The sequence below is a fragment of the Hibiscus syriacus genome, unplaced genomic scaffold (assembly GCF_006381635.1).
Source record: "Hibiscus syriacus cultivar Baekdansim isolate YM2019G1 unplaced genomic scaffold, ASM638163v2 tig00113421_pilon, whole genome shotgun sequence".
In the NCBI taxonomy this organism is placed as follows: Eukaryota; Viridiplantae; Streptophyta; class Magnoliopsida; order Malvales; family Malvaceae; genus Hibiscus; species Hibiscus syriacus.
In genome coordinates this window covers 206,240-223,828 of record NW_024063462.1, presented here as the reverse complement: position 1 = coordinate 223,828, position 17,589 = coordinate 206,240, and the positions used below count along the sequence as shown (strand labels likewise).

At 34.2% G+C, this 17,589-nt stretch overlaps 2 protein-coding genes and 1 long non-coding RNA gene across 3 annotated transcripts in view; 1 reads left to right on the top strand and 2 right to left on the bottom strand.

Moving 5' to 3' along the window:
- Nucleotides 1-335: 335 nt before the first annotated feature.
- LOC120186438 overlaps nucleotides 336-17,589 on the bottom strand; it is a 30,473-nt gene continuing 13,219 nt past the window's right edge. The window contains exon 4 of the long non-coding RNA XR_005522202.1: nucleotides 336-347. This is a non-coding gene — a long non-coding RNA (uncharacterized LOC120186438). The remainder of the gene's footprint in view (nucleotides 348-17,589) is intronic.
- LOC120186436 lies at nucleotides 14,292-16,598 on the top strand. Its single transcript, XM_039190363.1, has 5 exons — nucleotides 14,292-14,566; nucleotides 14,679-14,715; nucleotides 14,806-14,966; nucleotides 15,062-15,766; nucleotides 15,945-16,598. The coding sequence occupies exons 1-5, from the start codon at nucleotides 14,348-14,350 to the stop codon at nucleotides 16,263-16,265; spliced, it is 1,443 nt and encodes a 480-aa protein (XP_039046294.1). The 5' UTR covers nucleotides 14,292-14,347; the 3' UTR covers nucleotides 16,266-16,598.
- LOC120186437 (protein yippee-like) lies at nucleotides 16,744-17,549 on the bottom strand. Its single transcript, XM_039190364.1, has 3 exons — nucleotides 17,405-17,549; nucleotides 17,217-17,272; nucleotides 16,744-16,965 (listed from the first exon to the last, which is right to left on the bottom strand). Exons 1-3 carry the CDS (start codon nucleotides 17,477-17,479, stop codon nucleotides 16,848-16,850), a joined length of 249 nt encoding a protein of 82 aa, XP_039046295.1. The 5' UTR covers nucleotides 17,480-17,549; the 3' UTR covers nucleotides 16,744-16,847.

Below are 17,589 nucleotides of genomic sequence, written 5' to 3'. Positions count from 1 at the left end.
CAAATCCACAAAAGATGAGAGTGATTCGGATGAAGATGACGATGATGAGGAAATGGCATTTTTTGCCAAATGGTTCAGAAAAGTGATGAGACCTTACCGAGTAAGAAAATTCAAATGAAATGAAGGCCTCAAAAATGAACCAAATGAGAAGGACCTGATCATTTGCTATGAATGCAAAAAACTGGGCATGTCAAATATGATTGCTCACAATTGAAAAGAAAGGGTCATTCGAAGAATAAGCACAAGGCTCATGTGGCTACATGGAGCGATGAAGAGGGTTCCGATAAGGAGGAACAAGAAGTAGCAAACTTGTGCTTGATGGCATTCGGGGAAGATTCTAAGGAAACCTCTAACTCATCTGAATTAGATGATTTATCTTATGATGAGTTATTAGAGGAATATAATGGGTTGGCTTCAAATTATGAGAAATTGTTTTTAAAATATAAAAATGATGTCACAAAATTGAAAAATGAAAATAAACTCATATCCAAGACCAACAATGATTTTGAAAGTAAAATCAAAGATTTGCAAATCAAACTAGAAGAATTTGAAAAGAAAAATTCAGATTTGTAAAATTTACTTTCAAAGGTCAATGATGATCATCAAAAGAAAATTGATGATCATCAAAATAAAATTGATGATCTTAAAGCTTCTTTTGATAAAGTTGGAACAAAACGTTTTGAAAATGGAGAAAATTCAAAATCCAACTTTGATAGAAAAAGGTTTAAAAACTACAATCATAGAGGTCCCCGAAGAACCTCTAATAGAAAAATCATTAGAAGTATATGGGTTCCTAAAGGACTCATTACTACTAAAGATAAAGATATCCTACACAAATGGATACCTAAGGGGACTAGGATTTTGGAAACTAATGAATATGAACCCAAAATAATTTGGGTACCAAAAATTAGAAATTAATCTATGTTTGTAGGAAAAGGAACATTGCTACAAGGCACGAGAAATAAATTCAAACTCATGGTACCTTGATAGTGGATGCTGAAGACACATGACCGGAGACAAAAGCCGGTTCATAGAGCTTAACGCCAAAAATGGAGGAGAAGTGACTTTTGGTGAAAATTCAAAAGGTCACATCGAAGGTATAGGAACCATAGGTAATACCTCTTCCATACAAATTAAAAATGTTTTATATGTGAATGGATTAAAGCATAATCTCTTAAGTATTAGTCAATTATGTGATAAAGGATTAAATGTCATGTTTAAAACTAATGGTTGTAAAGTTATTGACATTGCATCTAATCGGATTATGCTTGTTGGTAATAGAATATGAAACATATACATGGTGCATTTAGACTCTATTGATATGACTAATTTATGCCTAGTTGCTAATTATGAGCATGATAGTTGGTTATGGCATAGGAGACTAGGGCATGCTAGTATGAGTGTTTTGCAACGGCTAATTTAAGGAAATTTAGTTTGAGGGTTGCCTAACCTTAAATTTGATAATGATAAAATATGTGATGCTTTTGCTAAAGGAAAAAAAGAGTGAATTTCTTTTAAATTCATTAATGATGTATCAACTAGTAGAGTATTACAATTGATCCATATAGATCTTTTTGGGCCAACTAGGACTACTAGCTTGGGTGGAAAACAATATGCATTTGTCTTGGTAGATGAAAATTCTAGATATACTTGGGTTATGTTCTTAATTACTAAAGATGAAGCATTAGAAAAATTCATCATGTTTTCAAAAGTAATCCAAAACGAAAAATGTTACTCTATAACTAGTGTTAGGAGTGATCATGAAACTGAATTTGAAAATCTTGGATTTACTAATTTTTGTAATTCTAATGGTATTAGCCATAATTTTTCAGCACCTAGAACCCCTCAACAAAATGGAGTTGTTGAGAGGAAAAATCGAACTTTAGAAGAAATGGCTAGAACCATGCTATGTGAAAACAATTTGCCAAAATATTTTTTGGGTGAAAGCCACAAACACTGCTTATTATGCTGTAAATCGAGTAATGATTAGGCCAATCTTATCGAAAACTCCATATGAACTTTTCAAAAATAAAAAACCTAACATTAGTTATTTTCATCCTTTTGGATGTAAATGTTTTGTTTTAAACAACGATAAAGACAATCTTGGCAAATTTGATGCTAAAAGTGATGAATTAATTTTTATGGGTTATTCCTTAAATTCTAAAGCTTATCGAGTATTTAATAAAAGAACTTTAGTGTTAAAAGAGTCTATACATGTTGTTTTCGATGATAATCCCCTTCCGAGGAAGGATTCTTGTTTGAATGATGATGTAGGTATTATAAATATAAATGACGTTGAACATGACGGTGGAGAACGATCATCAAAGGAAGAAACGAAAGATGAGGAAACTCAAGATTCTCTCGAGAATCCAACCATTGAAGAAAGGGAAGTATCTTACCCAAGAGAGTATAACTATGTCGAGGATGGTGAGATTATAAGTGATTCGTCCAAAGGGGTAACAACTCGATCTTCTCTTAGAAATATTTATAATTATATTGCATTTATCTCATGCATAGAGCCTATGAATATTAAAGAAGCATTAAAAGATGAACATTGGATTATGGCTATGCAAGAAGAGTTAAATCAATTTGAGAGAAGTAAAGTATGGACATTAGTTGAAAGGCCTAGTAATAAATCTACTGTAGGTACTAGATGGGTATTTAGGAATAAACTTGATGAGAGTGGTAATATAGTGAGAAACAAGGCTAGACTTGTTGCTCAAGGCTATACTCAAGAAGAAGGCATAGACTATGATGAAACATATACTCCCGTAGCTAGGAGGGAAACAATTATAGTGTTATTAGCATTTACATGTTTTCTTGAATTTAAATTATATCAAATGGATGTTAAAAGTGCATTTTTAAATGGTTTTATAAAGGAATAAGTGTATGTGGAACAACCTCCAGGTTTTGAAGATTTAAAATTTCAAAATCATGTTCTTAAATTGACAAAAGTGCTTTATGGTTTAAAACAAGCTCCTAAAACTTGGTATGAAAAATTGTCAAACTTTTTAATTGAAAAAGGTTTTTCAAAAGGGAAGGTTGACACTACATTGTTTTTAAAGCATAAAGGTAAAGATTTATTAGTATTTCAAATTTATGTTGATGATATAATATTTTGTTCTACTAATGATGTTCTTTGCCAAGAATTTTCTAAGCTAATGCAAAGTGAATTCGAGATGAGCATGATGGGGGAGCTCTCATTTTTCTTGGGACTCCAAATCAAGCAAAGAAAAGATGGCATCTTCATCAATCAAGCTAAGTACGTCAAAGACATGCTCAAGAAGTTTGGACTGGAAAATGGGAAACCGCATGACACTCCAATGAGCTCATCAACAAAGCTTGACATAGATGAAGGAGGTAAAAGTGTGGATGTTAAATTGTATAGGTCAATGATTGGTTATTTGCTTTATCTAACTGTAAGTAGATCGGACATTATGTTTAGTGTTTGCTTATGTGCTAGATTTCAATCATACCCTAAGGAATCACATTTACTAGCTGCTAAGAGGATCTTTAGATACCTTAAGGACACTCATAGTTTAGGACTTTGGTATCCTAGAGACTCTAGCTTTAGCTTGCATGCCTTCTCTGATGCGGATTATGGAGGATGCAAATTAGATAGGAAAAGCACCTCCGGTACTTTCCAATTCCTTGGAAATATGCTGATTGCTTGGTTTTCAAAGAAACAAAATTGTGTTGCATTATCTACCACTGAAGCAGAATATATTTCAGCCGGTAGTTGTTGTGCACAAGTTTTATGGATGAAACAACAACTTTTCGATTATGAATTTGAAGTAGGTACCATTCCTATCAAGTGTGACAATACTAGTGTTATTTGTCTCACTAAAAATCCCATCCAACACTCTAGAACTATGCATATTGAAATTAGACATCACTTCATTAGAGACCATGTCGCTAAGGAAGATGTAGTTCTAGAATTTGTTGATATTTTGCACCAATTAGCGGATATCTTTACAAAACCTTTAGACAAAGAAAGATTTTGGACACTTAGGAGAGAATTAGGTTTAACTGACCTATCTTCAATTAGTGTTTAAAATAATCTTATCACTTTTAAGTATAAATGAAAAATGCTTATAATAATAATTTTTGATTGCATTCTTTGCTATTAGTTAGGGGGAGTTTTTGTTGCTTGATGAAAATTAATTTTATGTTCAAAAGTAGTTTAAGGATTAATTTGATTGATTAAACATGATTAATTTTCAATATATGAGTTGCCAATACCACTAGAGCCAATTAATTTAGCATTTTGAGTGTTTAAAATAGATTTTTGACATTTTTGTGCATCATGCATCGATACACCTAACAGTGCATCGATGCATCCTTGAATGTGCATCAATACACCATGAAGGTACACCGATACACGCCTTGAATGTGCATCGATGCACAAGGCCATGCATCGATGCATCCGTTGGGTTTTAGGTAATAAAACCCTATTTTCTCATTCTTTCAAATGTCTAAACCTCAAAACACCCCACCGTTCGTCCCTCTCTTATTCAAAAATCTCCTTTTGCTCAAAATCAATGAAATATTATCGGAATCTTCGAGCTTTTCATCTCTATATCCTGCTACTATCATTAAAACGTGCAACACAACATCTCATTCTCATCAATCCAAAATTTTCAAGGTATTTTTTCTAAAAACCTATTTTTATTATATTCTAATCTTAGGACTAGTTTTAATTAGTTATAGGATGAACATTTTATCGGGCATTGATTGTTTGATAATTACAAACTAGATTTTACAACCAATTTCATCAAAAACTCACAAATTTTCAAAGAGATTTTTGAACTTTTGAAATAAAAAAATCAAAAATTTGAATTTAATTTTTAAATTTGATGTTTTTGATTTAATTATGTTGTTTTCATAAAAACTATACATATTATGATTTTACAAAAATTGTTTTCAAATAGTTTTCAAAACTTTCCCATTAGGATTCGGTTTAGAGAACCTTGAATTAGTGAGGACTCAATTGAGTTTTGGGATTGATTATTGTGCATACATGTGTTTCAAATTGCAGGTTACATTCCTTTTCCGAATCTTTAAAACATGTCAAATCCCAAACGCCCTAGGACTTCATCGAGTCATTCTCGTTCAAACCAACCTCCTAATCTCGTTCCTCCTCCACCTACATCTCTATTAGGATCTTGTTTTAACATGCCTGAGCGTCGTAGAGACGAATTGTACTCTAGGTACAGAAATTCTTTTCAATCTTATAGAATCTGGGAAGAGCGTATTCCTTCTCTTCAAGCTATGATAGATATTGACTTTGAATACCTTCTGATTCTTAAAGCTTGGAAGTTTGATAAAATGTTTCAGCTCCAACCAATCGTTTATCAACTGTTAGTTCGCATTTTCGATTCCAATGCGGTATGTACTCAAAACGAAACTCAATGTGGGACTATAGCCATTAGATCCTATCTTTAAGGCCAATATATTAATATTGACCCCGAGACTATAGGTTTCTATTTTGGGTTAGATGATGATGGGTTATTTAATGAGACTGAAAATGTGGAATATCCTTATGTTCCAAATTCTGGTGTTAGTACTCTACGATCTCATCACGATCGTTTTCTTTATTTGATGATCTCTTGGTGGTTTAGACCATCCGGAGGTAGGTACTCCACTCTTCGTGCTAGGGATTTATGGTGGATGCACTGTATTAAAAATAAGATCAAAATAAATCTGCCCCACATTATTTTTAGTCAACTAGTGGATATCATAAACATTGTTCCTTCAAAACATGTTGAAACATTGATTTATGGATGTCTTCTGAGTAACCTGTTTATCAAACTCGGTCTAAACGTCTCTCTCGACAATCCTATCCCACTCCAAAATCAAATCAATCTTACTTCCTTGAAGAAAGCAGATTGGAAACAAGATGAGGAAATCGGTCTTTGGGTATTTCGACCTGGTATGCAAACCTCGGGAGCTAGCTCTTCACGCGCTGCTCCTAGCTCTTATCGTACTCCTCCTCCTCCTCCGGCACCGACTGCTGACGATGTTCCTGAGTTTCAAAAACTTATGCAAGATATCGACGATCACGTTCGAGACGATGAGCCTGCACTGAAACCGGCACTGTAAGAAGATCAAATGCCACCATATTTTCGATCCTTCTTGGAGTCGTTTGATCTGAGGTTTGCCTCCATGGAGTCTCAGATTACTGAGTTTCAGCAGGAGATGTGTGAACGTATGGACGCACTCACTCTTGAAGTTCGAGCTCATTATCCTCCTCCTCCCGATCCTCCGATGGAGTGAATTTGTTTCCTTGTTATGTTTTCTTGGATTTTCAAACTTTGATTGATTTTGATGTTTCTGGATGTTTAAATTTGATGGTTGTTGGATGTTTTGAACTTATTTGTTGTTTTATGGATTTTTGAACTTAATATTTATATATATTTTGTTTGAATTTTCATTATGAGCTTAATTTTATTTTTGCATCATTTACATACTAGTTTCATTATGACCAATTGTGCCATTTCACATTTGTTTATGAATGTTGGTTATGGAACTAATGGCTAATCTCTGTTTTGATTGTGATCTTAGCAGCTTAAGCTATATATATATATATAATCAATTGGCTATGTTTTCAAAACCTTGTTTAAATCTATTTTTTAAGTCTTTTTGATTTAACAAAAAGGGGGAGAAGTGTTAAGTGTTAAAATGTTTTAAAGGGGAGAAGTGTTAAAGTAAGAGAGAGTAATTTCAAACTTAATTTTTCAAAATTTATTTTAAAAGAAAATCATAAAATTACACACATGTTTTGTTATATCAAAAAGGGGGAGATTGTTGAAAACATTTCGATGTTTCGATATAACAAATTAAGTTAAATAAATTTTAAGATTTTACAAATGATTTTATAAGTATATTCGATACAATTATTCGAATATCAAATCAATTACTCCAAGTCTTTTCAAGATCAAATTCAAACCTTACTAAATGTGTAAAATTGTGTTTTATACTTAATATATTTTTTATACAATTTTCACAAAGTATTTTGAACCAAAATCAAGCCCAAAATCAATTTTTCAGAGTGATGCACCGATGCACCAATCTATGCATCGATGCCCCATGAATTAAATTGAACATCGAATGCATTTCATGCATCGATGCATATACCATGCATCGATGCACTGAGGATTTTATGAAAACATCGAATGCATTTGATGCATCGATGCACCAGCCATGTATCGATACACTCTGGATATTTTGAAACATCGAATGCACTTGATGCATCGATGCACTCTTAGTGCACCGATGCACTAAGGGTCCAACGGTCAAAATATTTGAATTTTACACTGATGCACCGATGCACCATGGGTATGCAACGATGCACTGACGCTCCCAACTGCTTTAATTAATTGTTTTCACACTTAAATGACTCTATTGACTCCACTAAGCATCCGCAACGTTCAGAATGATTTGAAGGTGTATTTAAACAAGCTTAGAAGCCATTGATCAATAACAAGAAACAACAATCAACAAGAATCAAGAGAGAAACAAAGAGAAAGCATCAAACCTCAAGTTTGAGCATTTCAAGCCTATTTTTCATTCAATATTCATTTTGCTTTCAATAACACTACTTGTACTCAATTGTATTCATTTTTTAGTGTTCTTTTCTTTGTTCTAGAATTGTGCAAACAATCTGCCTTGTGAGGATTTCCTTGTAAGTTTGCAAATTTGTAATCTTCTCTTTGAGAAAGAGTGTTCTCAAGAATTGGGGTATATTCTTGAGGGAGTTGTAAGGTTATCTTTTTGGCCTCAAAAGAAAGAACAAATTAGTGAATTTGTTGGAAAATCCTTAGTGTGGATAGCTAAGGTAGTGGACGTAGACTTTAATTGAGAAAGTCGAACCACTCTAAATCGCTGTGCAATTACTTTTAATTTTCTACAAAAGCTTCCACCAAAATTTTAATTGCCAATTCACCCCCTCTTGGCTGATTCCGTCGATCGATTAACTCAACAAACTCCCTTCATCCTGCCCCTGCAACCTCTGCCAGTCAGTTCTTCAAAGATAGACTTCATTGTGCTTGATGTAGACCCGATTCATTCTGAGTCCTTTATAATACAGCAGAGTGATACACTCTTCAATTGTGGGCACCACGTTTTCTGGATTGAATGCGACACATAGTCGCCTTGTATACTGTCCTCTATTTTTTCATCTCTTGTATTACAACCCCTTTGTCCATTAATACAGATTATTCATGTTTAACAAACACATTTTTGGTGGATCAACAGCTCTTTTAAATGATACAAGTGATGAAAATAAAATAAAATAAAAATGAAAAGAGTTAGTGAGGTGAAAATAATAAATAATAATAATGAAAAATAAAAGTCCTACCCCACATGATGTTTACCCCACATGCTTTAATTCCTACTTGGATATGATCTCTATCCCGCATGCTAATTTCAAACAAATCCTAACCGCATATTTGTCTAGCTCGCATGCTTTGAACAAAAAGTAAGGCAGGAAACAAAGCAGCCTAGGGTTTGGAATGAGGTTTTGGGGTGGGCTCTAATTCCCTGTACTCTCCCGGTTTAGGTTCTAAAAAATGTACTCGAGTTCTCCTTGCTGGTTCCCCCTTGGGCTTGCCAGACCCTTAGTCCTAAGCCCATCTCAAGCTTATGTGGACTAAGTTAAACTCGAGAGGATACATTCCCTTATGCCCATACGGAGAATAAATTCACACGAAGAAATAAGGTATGTGAATCTCAAAGGTTACTTGCTAGGCCCATACAGAGAATAAATTCCCTCAAAGGCGTCGCTTTCACTCCCACTTAAAAGGGTTCGGACTCGGGTATAGAGCTAAAGATGACAATTTTGAAAAATATCTGAAATCATTAAAAACCGTTAGTACAACTATTTATTTGAAAAAATAATCAAAGATAAATAATAAGAATTGAATAAAGAAATTAAAATTTAAACCTGTAATTTTCGCTAAAAAAGACAATCGAAAATTAATTTCGGCATGACTCACTTACCTATCGCCAGCGGAGTCGCCAAGCTGTCAGAACCGTCTTTCGGTTGGGCCCTGAATAGGGATTCGACTTGGATTAAATGAATTGAAGTCGCCACCGAGAATTTAAAACGAATTTAGGTAGGTATGACACTATCTTACCTGATCTGCGTTGTACCAGAAACGTGTCGGGTTCGGGAGTCGATTACGGTCAAGGAAGGATTAGCACCCTTGAACCGCCCTCTCGGTACCAATTAATTCATCGGTTGTCTTAATCGCGAAAATCAAAATTTAAATTGAAATTTAAAAATTCAATTCGAATTAATTATCTTTGATCGATTGAAAGTATCCCTAAAAAGTCAAAAGTGTTGGATTATAAAAAATGAAAATAAACATGAGAAAAGAATAATAAAAAATATTAATATAATAATATTAATAAAAAATGAAAAAAATATATATATATATAACAATGTAAAAAGAAATAAAAATATTAAAATTAGGAGAAAATGAAAAATATATATAAAGTAAATAAATAAAAAATGAAATAAAAAGAATAAGTCAAAAGTTGTTACATCTCCTATGTTTTGCATGTAGAGAGACTGGATTTGTAATGAAAATGCTCTGCCACTCCTCGTGCTTTTAGATACTGGCTTTGGATCCTCCACGCTTATTTTTTATCCTTTTCTTCCCTTAGTTTTTCCAAATCGTTGCTCCTTCCTCTGATTTTGGTTCCGCGTTTTTCTCTCATTTCCTCTTGATGCTTGAGTCTATTTATAGTCTAAAGAAACCTGTTTTTAGCTCAGATTTAGAGTCCTACTTGTACTTAAAATGTTTTGGTTTTAGTGTTTCAATAGGACTCAAATACGTTGGTTTTAGTGTTTCAATAGGACTCAAATACGTTGGTTTATTCTTTGAATCTCACTAAATTAGGGTTATTGAGTGTGAGGCCTACAAAAATAATAAAATAAATAATAATAATAATAAATAAATAAATAAATATAATATAATGTTTTTGTAGACCCAGACGAAAATGGGTGTCTACACCCTCAAAGTAAAGAGACTACTCCATCCAACTTGTCAGCATCAGAACAATGAAGTCCTTCAAGCATAATTTTCATGTCATTAAGCCAAAGGTCCGCCGCAACAGGACCTTCTTCGGCTTCACCTCTAAACTCTGGTGCTCCTAAACCCTTCAACTCTTTTGCAACATTCATTTTCGGAGTTAAAGTAGCAGGAGGTTGGAAACGCGCCAAGACAGCGTCCAACGTCCTGAAGAACACATCATGATCACTCACAGACACTCCAGAAGGTGTATGTTCTTCACCTTGCCTGGCCAGGGCAGGTGAATTGCTACTTTCAGCGGGTCTGTCATCTCCTGCTTCACTTACTATTATATCATATCAGAAGTTTTCACTATTTTGTTGGCATGTATACTTTATAAGACACTCTAGACTCCGGTTTATGCCGAGAATCGACTAAACCGTAGCTCTGATACTATTAAATGTAACACCTCTAACCCGTACCCGACCCGAATACGAGTCTGAGGTGTCACATTGACTTTTCAAACTTTGACTCTTGACAAAATTCAAGGAAAATTTAAAACATTCATTAAAATAAAGGTAATTTATTTACATAAATTGACCAAAATAACCAAAATCGATCAGAGCATTCATAACTGACACTTTTCTTACATGCCAACACACTATATACAACAAAATACATACTTTATCAGTTACTTCTGATATGATCTTCTAGCAGTGTTGATGTTCTTGCCACTCCTATTTCTGTTCTTCCCGATTCCTGGTACCTACGTGTAAATCACTTACACGCTAAGTCACAGACTTAGTGAGGCATAACATAAATATATATATATACCTATATAACAATGAATTCATGAACATGCATTCTTACAATTGATCATGACATTTCAACTTGCATGTATCTATTACACTATAACAAATATGATGATAATATGCACATATATAAAACTTGTATTCTTATGATAGTTTCACTTTAATTTATCTTTGGATCGCCCATGTACGTTATTGAGAACAGAAGGTACGCGAGTACACTGAGGTTGTGCACAATGCTATCACCACATCTCGAATAAAATCCCACTAGGGGCACTGAATATTTGTCCCGAAGGACCACAATGTCCCAAAGGACCACTGATAATCCCTCAACTCTTGGCATGCCAATTATACCTACAACTCTCACGTTAAGTCACATGGGCTTAATTATAATACGATTCTCATTTTCATATCTCTTCTATCACTTTTCACATAAACACATAATTCACTTCATATGAGTACACATGATAATTTTCATTATTTCCCATATCTGAATGGACTCTCATATTGTTGCATTCATTCAAATAAGTTCCTATTAAAGCATAAATAAATTATGCATGAAAACATTATAGCATTAATACATATATAAATATGCATGTACATGAATGTGAAATCATAAGTTTAACTATAAGAGATAGACTCATCGCAAGTCTTATCTCAATACAATTTCATATAAGATATGCACTCACCTTAGCCTTGCTTTGACTCGATTCTAATACTTTGTTTGTTATGGAACAAGATTATGTTCTATATCTACATAGTAATTTGATACATATCAATATACTAATTGATATATTCTAAATTATCACTTCTTAGACTAAAAAGAAAGCTATTTTTATCTTTTAATGAAGGTATGTATCGATGCACTCGATAGTGTATCGATGCATCCCTTAATATGTGCATCGATGCACTATCTATGTATCTGTACACAAATCACATTCGATGTTTTCATTTTAAGGGAGTGCATCGATGCACTCCTCATGCATTGATGCACTAATTCAATTCGATGTTCATTTATTTGAGAGTGCATCGGTACACATTGAATGTGTATCGATGCACACAGCCCAGAAATGTTATTTTGAGAACGAAAATCCCTTCATAATCCTCTCAACACTTCCTATTTCACCTCTTTTTATGTCTCTAACTTTCATACACCTACTTAAACTAATTATACCCATTCAATATCTCTTAAACTTCAAAATTCAATCCTCCACATAAAATTCAAGAATCTTACTCAAATTCCAACATTTTCTAAATCTAATTCTAATACTTCATATTCCTTACTCAAGTTGGTGACAAGTCAAATTCAACTTCCAATTCTCATTATGAACTTTATTTCAAAATTTCATTCAAGAACTCCTAACCTTTAATTCTTCATACACTCTTCATCTTGTTGTTCTAAGATAAATTAAGCTTTCCTTAAGCTTAATTATCATCTAATGATCAAAACAAAACTTAAATTTCAGCAAACAATTAGCTCATGAGAAATCTCACCTTTGTTTTGACCTCTTCACTTGTGGAGAAAGAAGATAAAAAGAGAACTCTAGAACCTTGTGTTTTGCTTCATTCTCTTCCACGTGTAGCTAATATATATCTCTTCTTTAATTATTTTCTACGCAAATGACTATTCTATCCTTCAATTCCATCTTCCTTGCAATTTAACCCTATATCAAATTACAATACTATTCGATTATTCTGCTTTAGTCACCAAATTTTGAAGTTTTACAATTTAGTCACTAACTCGGTTTTGAGGATGTTACATGTTTACACTTAGACCCTTAAATTTTGAAAAATTCAATGTAGTCCTTATAATTTTCTTTATATTTTTAATTTGGTCCCTTAATTGTAAAGTAATTATAATTTTGTCCTTAATGTTATGAAAAAGATATGATTTGGTTCTTAATCAGAAGCTACATGGGAAATTGCTTAACAAGGGTGATTTATTCATGATTGGCCATGAGATTCACATGTATCATTGAATATTTAGAAATGCTTGTTTAAAATCTGATTGTGATTTCCGATTACATCTCCGACCCTGTTTTTAATTAAGCCGAGTAGAGGGTGTTACACGGCTAGTGTACTATTTTTGCTTTGTTTTTCTACCTATTGCATTGCATGTAGAAAATAAAGGGTAAATTATGTTCCCATTTGCAAGGTAAATTTATAAGTGGTGGATTGTTGTTATCACTATCTGCAATAAACTATGCTTACTATTGTCAAAGAGGCAAAGTCTACAATACCAGTATGATATTTGGTAAGCTCTTTTACTTGAAAAACATAAGGCTTTTGTTCGATAAGCTTAATTTCGAAATCATGGTCTATCATGACTAAGCTCTTTACGTCCTCCTGATGTGTTAATCATTTGCTAAGGTAATGCAATGATCTTGTTTTAAGGATCAATGGCGGTTCTGTTGAACTTGACTCTCTGCAGCGGCGAGAAGGAGAGGAATGAAGTTAGACAAATAGGGGTAAAATGCATTAACTACAACCTTAGTCCCTGAAGTCTCGAGGATTTTCGAAATTGAAAATTTGTAAAGTTTATCGACCAAAATATAAGAGAAGAAAATAGTTGAGTGGTGAATGATGTAATTTATCCAATTTATAATGGTTGTAATTAACATAACATTTAGTTATTGACGAAAATTGTTGGTCAAATGGTATTTTTTCGAGTTAGAGGGCCATATTGATCCAAAAAATAGGATGAGGGCCACATTATTATTTTTTTTGGAAAGTTCAGGGACTTTAGGTGCCTTTCTGCCTTTCTTTTTTTACCCTTATCTATCCCACTCATTTGCACGTATCAAAACAATCAATTGTTTTTAAGGTAATTTTTTCGTTTCTCTTGAATAAATATATTTCCTAAAATTATGTGCATAGTCAATATAAGATACAAATTATATGACAAAGTACATGGGTGGAACTTCATGGGGCCAAGGGGTTGCCAATTATTTTGTAAAAGTATTGATTAATATTAATATATATTTTTAAAAAATAATAAAAAATATTTACTAGACTTCTCTCAATTAAAAAAATTATTTATGAAAAATAAAAAATATATTAATCCGGTTATAATAAATTTTTAACACTGTATTTGAGAGGAAATATTTTTTTGAATTTAATATAGTTGTATTGATTCTCCCATAAGTACATTTAAAGATTGAATGGATTGTGGCGAGTGTTAAAGCCGAAAGCTTTATCGGCTGGACCTTGAAAAATTAACTTTCCAAAACTTGTGGCCAAAAATGGAGCTGCTGTGCAAGCTTTAATTATTAATTGGAGATCTTAAGTTAGTAGTGAAAATATATAATAATATCGAGACATATATCACCGCCCATCGTCCAATCCAACGGTCACGGATCAAAACAACAAGGCTTGAGATTCTGAAGAAAAACTCAGATTCAACACTACTCCAACGCTGATTACGTGTCTAAACGCCACGTGGAAGATGGTGCTATTAGTATAGTTATTTGAGGTACTGATTTCTATGAACCGCAACTGAAAGCTTAGCTACTGTTGGGAAAGATGAAAGCTTTACGAAGTTGTTGTTCCAAGGCCATCATTGAGAAGCATAAAGATGTAGGGTTTTCTTGTTTCTTCAAGGATCTTTCTCGTAATAGAGCTGAATTATGCTTATTCCCTGCAAAAGATGTTAGAATCCGGTGCTTGCATTTGCTTTCTCTGCGGCAACACAGGCGCCTTCAGCCTTTTCTTTCATCTTCTTCTCCCTCACCAGACTCACAGGCATGTACCCTTTAGCCCTTTTTTGTTTTTCTTTTTTTAATTTCTTGAAATTCATTCTTTTTTTTGTGTTTTTCTTTGTCTGATTCTTGATTGGAAAATTTCCTTTATGTAGGTGGACTTGGAGAGTATTGAAAATCCTGAACAAGAGAGTAAGATCTTTTGTCCCTTTTAACTATTTGTCTGTTATTGTGTTTTTTTTCTGAACTTTTTAGTCTCATCCCAAATCCTTTGATGCACAGTTCCATCAAAGACTGTTAATGTCAAATTCGAGTTGCAGAAAGAGTGTTCATTTGGAGAGCAGTTTTTCATAGTAGGGGATCATCCTTTGTTAGGGTTATGGGATCCTGAAAGTGCTCTACCACTGACTTGGTCAGAAGGACATGTTTGGACAGCAGAGCTGGTAAGGAGGAATTTTATGCAGAATGTTAATTGTTTTTCTTCTGAAACTTGTAAAGGCTACGCATTGAAGGGATTTGTTATTTTGAACTTGCTCAGGGCATACCTGTTGGAGTATCTATCCAGTTCAAATTCCTTCTCAAAACTCGAACTGGGGACCTTTTATGGCAACCGGACCCAGATCGGATTTTTGAATCCCTTGAAACCGAGAATACCATTATTGTTTGTGAGGACTGGGAAAAAGCTGAAAATCAGAAAGTCGTTGAAGAAGAGCTGATCGCTAATGAAGATGGACCTCTTCTTGATTCTGAGATGGCAATTGCTGTAGAAAACTTTAAACCTCCGGAGGAAGAACTAATCGCTGAGGCAAATCCCACCTCTCCTGGAATGGAACAATTACAAGCATTATCCGAGGAATCAGCAACCGGCGATGTTGATACTTTACTAGAGAAGCCCTTGCCTATCGTTGCTGAGAATATTAGTTACCCAGAAGAAGACTTTATAGCAAATGCAGATAATGGAGTGCTCTGTTCGAGTAAAACTAACTACCCGTATGATGAGGCTTTGGATGTTTCAAATATGAATGCTTTGATAGCAGAAGACCTTGGAGAAAACGACAGAGTAGAAACCGCCGATGCCGAAGGAAATTTGGAAGAATATGAAGGTAATCCTGTCCTAGTGCCTGGCTTGAGTCCAGTAGAAACAATGTCAGCTGAAGAATCAATGGTGAGTGAAGATGACAAAAATATTACAACTGATGCATCGGTTGGAGTTAATGAAGCTTTAAATCAGAGATCGTCCGAGGTATTGCTCTACCCTTTCTTTTCTTCTTCAACATCTTTTCTATTCCTGTTAAGAATTTTCATGCTACTTCGTTAGCAATATCTGGTTACAGCTTGTATCTTCCTGAGAATGATATGTAATTCTTCCCTTGAAAATTTTGACATTGTTGTATTTTACTGCCCAATGTGACAATATTCAGCCAGAAAAAAAGCAAGAACCCGAAGGTACACCACAGGAAAAAGAAACAACTGCAGCAATCAAGGACTACAGGGAACAAAATATCAACCAACATATTCAGGAACCCGTAAAAGCAAAAGATCACAAAAAGCTCAACCAACATATCCAGCAGCCCCTAGTAGCCGAAGAAGAGGAGCAGCTCAATCAACATATTCAGGATCCCCTAGTAGCCGAAGAAGAACAACCTGATCCGGAGTCTTTTCGAAGCAACGTGTTGCAGAGTGATGTCCAATGGGGTCGAAACGCATTGCAGAAGCTTCTCAATGTTTTAAGATTTCGATAGCTCATTTACACTATAAACTAAATCTTATATAGTCTTTTAAGCAGAATGCACATTACTATGCTTCATTTCTGTTAAATGAAAGGGTTAGGCTACTGGTACTGCATTAGTACTGTTAGTATGTACATACAAACACTGCTTCCTTTTTTTTCTGTTAGGTTCTTGTGTACTCTACCATGTGAAGTAACCATTATTTTGTACTATTTGTTTAGGTAGCACTTTGTTTTGTCTTCTGCGTATATTTGAGGAAGAGTGTACTGGGATGCAAGAGAAGGAAATGTGGTGATTTTATGAAAGAGATGTATTCAATCGTTGATCAAAGATAGTATTTGTTCATAACCTTACTTCACCATTGACGCTGCTCGAATTTAAGACCTCAAGAGAGTGTCACTCAATTGGTGTAGTTCATGCATTAATTATCTTAAGGATAACCACTAAAATGCCATTTATAATAATTAATAAGACTTGCATAAAGATTTCATAAGCAACCAATGAAACAAAAATGGACTTTGGAAGAATGGTATCATTTTCGTATCATTTGCAGAGGTTATCTAACAGAATTTTTCCACATTAAGAGGCCAAAAATCACATGAGGTGAAGAGAATGTACAATTAAAACATTTGGTAGTATAAGAATCACTGCCCTAACCACAGCTTCATGGCTCACCGTGTAGTTGCTTCCATCAGGACCCAACACCTTAAACCTGCTCCACAGTTCAAAAAAGAAAAAATACATTTGAGAATATGTAGTATTATTATATTCAGGGATTTAAATAACAGTTGCAGCCGTATTTTTAGTTGTTTTGGATTTATCGCGAATACGGACATAGCGGGTGTTATTGTGGGTATTGCAGTTATGCAACAACAGTTTCGAACAACACCGATATCGCTATATAACATATCGTTATTTAAATCCCTGATCATATGCAAGCAGAAGAGAGAGTGAAGGTGGGACCTCTCAAGAATGAATTTTCCCTCCTTGTACTTCTGAGTCTTTTCATGTGCAGACTCCTAGAATCAAATCACACACAATTCACAACATTAGGAAAAAGGAAGATGCTCTACTGAATTTAACTCATGGAACTAAGCCTCGAAAGAAATCAAAGCAGCAAAAACTCCAAAAATTGCAAAACTATTTCTTACGTATTTCCATCCCACAATTGAGCCACACCCCACACAGAATATATCAACAACGGTGTGCATCCCAGTCATCATCATCCGGTCTTCTTACTCTCCTACTGAGATATTCACACTGTTATGGATTAACAAACAAAATAAGTAAATTCAAGCATGCATATCTGCAGAATGCATATAAGCAATGAGGGCCA